Source organism: Octopus bimaculoides, chromosome 29 (genome assembly GCF_046866305.1).
Source record: "Octopus bimaculoides isolate indiv1 chromosome 29, ASM4686630v1, whole genome shotgun sequence".
Classification (NCBI taxonomy): Eukaryota; Metazoa; Mollusca; class Cephalopoda; order Octopoda; family Octopodidae; genus Octopus; species Octopus bimaculoides.
Genome location: NC_142956.1, coordinates 16170128 through 16177627, shown reverse-complemented (window position 1 = coordinate 16177627; position 7500 = coordinate 16170128). Strand labels below are relative to the sequence as shown.

The window sequence follows — 7500 nt, the reverse complement described above, 5'->3', positions numbered from 1 at the left end:
AAGGATTGCATCAAGAATCCTCCGAAATGTTACTTAGCAACGGATTGTCGCATGTCACTGAAAGTTCACTTCTTGGTCTCCCATCTGGATTTCTTCATGGATAACTTTAGAGCAGTGTCTGATGTACATGGTGGAAGAGTCCACCAGGACATTAGTGCTATGGAGAAACGGTACCAAGGCTTCTGGAATGACAGTGTGCTGACTGACTACTGCTGGACACTTTTCCGGGATCAACCAGAACAAGAACGCCGCAGGAAATCCAAATCACAACGTTTTTAACACTGTTGTTCTAACTTTGTTTTGTCCGTCCCATTTTTTTGTGTAGTCACTCTTTGTAGAAAGATAGCGATGATTTTTAACTCAATAAACTCATTTACTTTCTAAAAATAATATATCCTTATTCATTACATTAATGATTTCATATATATAATTATGTAAATATTTGCATGTATCTACTGAAAAACTGATACGTGTTGCCTACAAATGGAGTGATATTTTGAAATCAGCATGAAAAATTAGTCTAAAAAAGTTGGTTTGCATTCATAATGAGTACAATACATTTAATTTCGTTGACCAGTGTTATTACAATCCAATATGTAGTCTCAGTTGCTGCTGTATGTTTGCTTGAAAATACATATTAAAATTGAGAATTTTGGAAATATTATTTGCAGTTATTGTATTAGCAAATGTTTACTGCTGGAAAGTGTGAAAATATTAGCAAAGAACTGGACAATTACAAATTGGAAATTTTGGGTTTGTGTGAAACTAGGTGGATTGATAATGGAAAAACTAAGCTAGCTTCAGGAAAAACAATTATATACTCAGGGCACAAAGATGATAAGGCGCGTCACACAAGGGGAGTAGCTCTGATGCTGACTAAGAAAGCAGTTAAACCATTAATAGAATGGCAACCCATAAACGAAAGATTGATACTAACAAAGTTTAGAACGTCTCATAAGCGGATTTTCCTGACAATCGTTATGTGCTACGCCCCAACAAATGATGCTGAAGAATTAGCAAAAGTTGAATTTTATACTCTGCAGAGCGTAAACAAAACATATGTAATGGAGAATAAATAATATTAAAAAATTTACACACACTCAAGTTCAAAAATGTAGCTGAAAATACTTACAAAATATCGGCACAGTCTCTAGAGACATGTTCTTTGGAAAATTCTGCGAGAACGACATGAAGTACGTGACGAACGCAAGGAAATTGGTGATACTGAGCGAGATCTGCTCTCCGCTCTCTGGAGGCGAGAAAAAGGAGAGCGATGCGATGAAAACGAGCAGGCTGCACGGTATTAAGCTGGCGAATATGTGGTAGATGCACTTCCGTCTAGCAGCTACAAGGAACATGATGCTTCTAGTTTTTGTTCTGTTACATTTGCAATCAGAGATCACGATGTTGTACCAACTGCGCTGTGTATCCTCGTAGAGTATTTTCAACTTGCTTTCTGGCGAATTATTAATAAGATTCATGTTCTGTGCGGAGATGCTGCTTTTAATGACGATCGGACATGTTTGATTGTCGAAAGGGAAATGCAACATGTTGAGTGTGCACAGCGTCGTGAAACTCCGGTAGATGTTCGCTTCGATGGTGCCGTTGTCTCTGATGTCCACCATATCGAAGGTAATTTCATGCGGCTCAACAGCACTTGGGGAATTACAAGTTGAAGACCAGCGTTGAGATTTCGGTGGTGGGCAGGGCGAGGGAGGACATAGGTGGACAGATGTAATGATGGCGATGGTGAAAATCGTGATGGTGGTTGTGGTAGTAGTGGTGATGATGGTGATGGCAAGGGTGGGGATAGTGAGTAGTGGTGATAATGGTGGTTGTGGTGGGGGAATTTGTGATGGTTGTGGTGAGAATGGAGATGGTTGTGGTGGTGATGGTGGTGATGGTGGTGGTGGAAGTGGTGGTGGTGATTGTGACGGTGGCGGTGGTGGCAGTGATTATTACAGCGGTAGAGAGATGGTGGTTGTGGTAGAGATGGTATGGTCGTGTTGGAGATTGTGGTAGTGATGATGAGGATGGTGAGTGGGGTGGTGGACAGGAAAAAAGAGAAAATAAAAAGAAAGCATAAAAATTAGATAGAAATATGGATAAGTTATATTTTTACTTTGCTAAATGATTTTCTACTATTTGAAAATAATATGTATTCTTGTTTTTTATATTATTCATTTGGTTTTTTTTAAAGATTATTTTTAATAGATAACTTATTTAACACTAAATTATTTAGAAGTTAGAGTATCATTTCAACATAATATAAGACTTCAATTTGAATGGTGTTGATATATTTTCGATTATTTTTGATTACTCTTTTACTCTTTTACTTGTTTCAGTCTTTTGACTGTGGCCATGCTGGAGCACCGCCTTTAGTCGAACAAATCGACCCCAGCTCTTATTCTTTGGAAGCCTAGTACTTATTCTATCGGTCTCTTTTGCCTAACCGCTAAGTTACGGGGTCATAAACACACCAGCATCGGTTGTCAAGCGATGCTGGGGGGGACAAACACAGACATACAAACACATACACACATACATATATACATATATACGACGGGCTTCTTTCAGTTTCCATCTACCAAATCCACTCACAAGGCTTTGGTCGGCCCGAGGCTATAGTAGAAGACACTTGCCCAAGATGCCACTCAGTGGGACTGAACCACAAACTACTTGGTTTGTTAGCAAACTACTTACCACAGAGCCACTCTAAAACTTAGTATATATAAAGTTTAATCTTTCATTCTTAATAATTTTTTCATTCTTAATTTTTTCATTCATAATTTTTTCATTCATATTTTTATTTTTATTTCTACGTTTGTAGAAATAAGTATTGTTGTATTGTTCTATTATTCAATTGATTTTTAATGATAATTAAATAAACGTTTTTAGTTTTAAATAGTCAAGCTTTAACTATTACACCGGTTAAATATGTACTAATATTATCTTTATTATTATTTTAACCTTAAACTTCGTTCAAATTGTATGTAAAACGATAATAATTTATGTAAGCTGGTTTTTGTATAATATACATGTTAGCATATATTATAATGGATGTAGGGATGATTATGGAATGTTTATTATTTTGATATTTTTAATAATTTTTCTATCTTTATAAAATAAGTATTTTATATAAATTCATTTGGTACTTATTGTTGGTTGATATATACATTTATTTATTATTATTATTGTTCTATTTAGACCTGACGATTAGCTGTATTTTAGAATAGAATTTATTTTCGATAATTTTAATTGATTTTAATCGATTTAAATTTCCTTTCTATTTGAAAATTAGTTATGAAACACGTGTAGTCATTTTATTATCTTTATCTTATGATATTTACTTTGTATTATATTTATTGTGCTTTTAATTATTAATTTTTCTATATGTAATAGTAGATTTTCATTGATGAGTTCATGAAACTTGGTTCTTTTACCTAAAACTATATATTTATATGTATATATATATATATATATATATATATATATATATATATATAAACATATATATGAATATATGTATATATATATGTATATGTATATATATACATATACATATATATATATACACTCACACACACACACAGACACACACACACAGACACACACACACGCATACACAAACAATAGCATGTTCGGAAAGTAATTGCATTTTTTCACCACTATGAAATATGAACCAACCAATCACGTTAGAGCCAAGATCGAATGGGCAGGAACTGTCTAGAAATAGTATATTATCTCCTCTATTCAGCAGTGTGTCATTTATAGCTATTTCGGTAATTAGGTAATTAACACCATGGAAGATAAGAACTTTATGAAACAACATATTCGCCATTTCGTTTTGTATGAGTTTCGAAAAACACTATGCGGATGAACTAAGGGTATTTTCTCATAAGTTTGAAATCATGGTGATACGGGTATGTCTGACTTTTCAATTTCCGATTATTTTCGTCATTGATATGGGGTCTTAATCGAGGCACAATGGCCCAGTGCTTAGAGCAGCGGACTTGCGGTCGTAGGATCGCGGTTTCGATTCCCAGACCGGGCGTTGTGAGTGTTTATTGAGCGAAAACACCTAAAGTTCCACGAGGCTCCGGCAGGGGATGGTGGCGAACCCTGCTGTACTCTTTCACCACAACTTTCTCTCACTCTTACTTCCTGTTTCTGTTGTGCCTGTAATTCAAAGGGTCAGCCTTGTCACACTCTGTGTCACGCTGAATCTCCCCGAGAACTACGTTAAGGGTACACGTGTCTGTGGAGTGCTCAGCCACTTGCACGTTAATTTCATGAGCAAGCTGTTCTGTCGATCGGATCAACTGGAACCCTCGTCGTCGTAACCGACAGAGTGCCAACAATGGGGTCTTAGAGCTTTTGTTCATTTGCCCGCCTTCACTTTTATGTTTAAATGAAAACTTGTGGTTTGGGTCATTTTGACTGCTATTTTTAGCATGCTGGTACTGTCTGTAATACATTTAATTATTAATTGATAATTTTACCTTTATGGTTTTTACGCATGCTCAACCACTGATATTATTATATACAATAGTATCCTTATATATGTGTGCGTGTGTGTGTTTCGTTGTGTCTGTGTTTGTCGCCCACCACTACTTGACAGCTGGCGTTGGTTTGTTTATGTCCCTGTAACTTAGTGGTTCGGCCAAAAGCAACCGATAGAACAAGTGCCAAGTTTAAAAAAACTTGGGTTGATTCATCCAATTAAAAGTTCTTCAAGGCAGTGCCCCAGCATGGCCGCAGATAAAAGAAAAAGAAAAGACAAAAGATATGGCAAAACCTCCCCGCAAAAAAACCCAAAACTAAAAGCGAACTCATTTAAGAACCCAGTATTTTAGCTGCTATTTCTAGCAGACCGAGCGACCATGTAGAGGCTTTTCGTCGTTGCCAGTAAATTTGAAAATGGGGTAAGAATGAGGGGTGGATGAGCAGTGGGATGGGGGTATATATATATGGGATGTAGTTGTGTGATCCTTACCTGTTGGCTAACACCAATCGAGGGGTCCAGATCTCGGTCGCAGGAAGCGTGAGTCTGTCCACTCCTTCGTACGCATTTGAGTCCCAAGTTATTCCTTCGTCTTTCCACGTCTGTAAAAATAAGAGTAGTAACAGTAGTAGTGGAAATAGTAGTAGTGGTGGTAGTAGTAGTAGTAGTAGTAGTAGTAGTAGTAGTAGTAGTGGTAGTAGTGGTAGTAGTAGTAGTAGCAGTGGTAGTAGTAGTAGTAGTAGCAGTAGTAGTAGTAGTAGTAGTAGTAGTAGTAGTGGTGGTGGTAGTAGTGGTAGTAGTAGAAGTAGTGGTAGTAGTAGTAGAAGTAGTAGAAGTAGTGGTAGTAGCAGTAATAGTGGTATTAGTATTAGTAGTGGTGGTGGTGGCGGTGGTAGTGGTAGTTGTAGAAATAGTGGTAGTAGCATTGGTAGTAGTAGTAGTAGTAGAAGAAGTAGTGGTATTAGCAGTAGTAGTGGTAGTAGCGGTATTAGTATTAATAGTAGTAGTGGTGGTAGTAGTAGTAGTAGTAGTAGTAGTAGTAGTAGTAGTAGTGGTAGCTGCAGCAGTAGCAGTAGCAGTAGTAGTAGTAGTAGTAGTAGCAGAGCAGCAGCAGTAGTAGTAGTAGTAGTAGTAGTAGTAGTACCACCAGGTATATCTGACCGAAATATTCCATCTGTTTTATGTCGAAACTAACCAGATCTGGCCTCTCGTACTTGATCCATAATGCCGGGAGAAATGCTTTGCGGTATTTTGTCTGTCTTTACGTTCTGCGTCCAAATTCTGCCGATGTCGACTTTGCCTTTTATCCTTTCGGGGGTCGATAAATTAAGTACCAGTTGCGTACTGGGGTCGATCTAATCGATTGGCCCTCTCCCCCCAAATTTCGGGCCTTGTGCCTAGAGTACAAAAGAATATCATTCTAAAAATAAACAGTCGCATCATTGAAATCTCAAAGCTAAGACATAATCCATGATTAGTTGAAGACAATGTGAACAAGAGAACCCAGAGAGCGCAGACCTCCGCCAAAGCAACACCAACATCCTCTCAACGATTAGCCAGAGATGATTTTTAAAATGAGAATATCTGAAATAAACTCAGCTGCTCTCACAAACGAGAATATTAAAAATGAACTTGACCGCTCTCAAAAATTAAATAAAATAAAGACAGGAAAAATAATCCAGAATCCTTGTTCGGTATCGGATCGATCTCAAAATCTAATCAGTTTGTGCCAGTCACGAGGCCAAAAGTTTCATTCGAATCCATCCAGCGGTTCTTATTTCTTTATTGCCCACAAGGGGCTAAACATAGAGGGGACAAACAAGGACAGACAAACGGATTAAGTCGATTATATCGACCCCAGTGCGTTACTGGTACTTAATTTATCGATCCCGAAAGGATGAAAGGCAAAGTCGACCTCGGCGGAATTTGAACTCAGAGCGTAACGGCAGACGAAATATTGCAAAGTATTTCGCCCGGCGTGCTAACGTTTCTGCCAGCTCACCGCCAGCGGTTCTTGAGATATCTTGTCCGCGGACAAACAAACACGATTGAAACAATATCTCTGCCTTCGCTAAGGCAGAGGTAATAAATAAGCATTATACTTGAGCGAGTAATCTGGGCGCTAACGGGATGAAGTTGCCATGTCCAGCCTTTCACACTTACCCTACAATGTGATTCTAGAAATACCCATTCACACGATTGAAATCACAAAGCTTTGAGATAATGCATGATTAATTGAAAACGATGTGAATGAAAAAGCATTATATTTGACAAAAGTAATCGATGCTAAAGGTGGAGGCGCAATGGCCCAGTGGTTGCAAGTATACATACAAATATATATATATATATATATATATATATATATATACATAAATACACACATACATGCATGCATACATACGTACATGCATACAAACATGCATCCATACATGCATACATACATGAATATATGCATATATGCATACATACATACGTACATACATATATACAAACATACATGCTTACGTACATGCATTCATGCATGTATTACATACATTCATACATACATGTATAGGTACATACACACATACACGCACACATACACATACATAGATACATGCATGCATACATACATATATACATACATATGTACATACATGAATACATACGTACATGTAAACATACATATATAAATATATACACACACATGCACACGCATATATTCTTTTACTCTTTTACTCTTTTACTTGTTTCAGTCATTTGACTGCGGCCATGCTGGAGCACCGCCTTTAGTCGAGCAAATCGACCCTAGGACTTCTTCTTTGTAAGCCTAGTACTTATTCTATCGGTGTCTTTGGCCGAACCGCTAAGTGACGGGGACGTAAACACACCAGCATCGGTTGTCAAGCGATGTTGGGGGGACAAACACACACACAAACATATACACACACATACATACACACACACACACACACATATATATATATATATATATATATATATATATATATATATAT

At 37.3% G+C, this 7500-nt stretch overlaps 2 protein-coding genes across 7 annotated transcripts in view; one reads left to right on the top strand and one right to left on the bottom strand.

The window, feature by feature from the left end:
- LOC106876738 (N-acyl-phosphatidylethanolamine-hydrolyzing phospholipase D) overlaps positions 1–7500 on the top strand; it is a 235918-nt gene that overhangs the window by 40059 nt on the left and 188359 nt on the right. For 2 of the 5 annotated variants that reach the window (XM_089345152.1, XM_089345157.1), the window contains exon 6: positions 1–394. This exon is cut by the window's left edge and continues 254 nt beyond it. The exons of the other annotated variants lie outside the window; for them this stretch is intronic. The gene's annotated coding sequence lies outside the window, so the exon portion shown is untranslated. Of the gene's footprint in view, positions 395–7500 lie in introns of those variants that run through there. 5 annotated transcript variants of the gene reach the window in all.
- Positions 1–7500, bottom strand: part of LOC106876737 (acetylcholine receptor subunit beta) — a 19625-nt gene that overhangs the window by 6242 nt on the left and 5883 nt on the right. For both annotated transcript variants that reach the window (XM_089345159.1, XM_089345160.1), the window contains exons 3-4: positions 4997–5106; positions 1133–1656 (exon numbers count right to left, since the gene is read on the bottom strand). In XM_089345159.1, coding sequence (XP_089201285.1) covers positions 1133–1656; positions 4997–5106 — 634 coding nt within the window. The remainder of the gene's footprint in view (positions 1–1132; positions 1657–4996; positions 5107–7500) is intronic.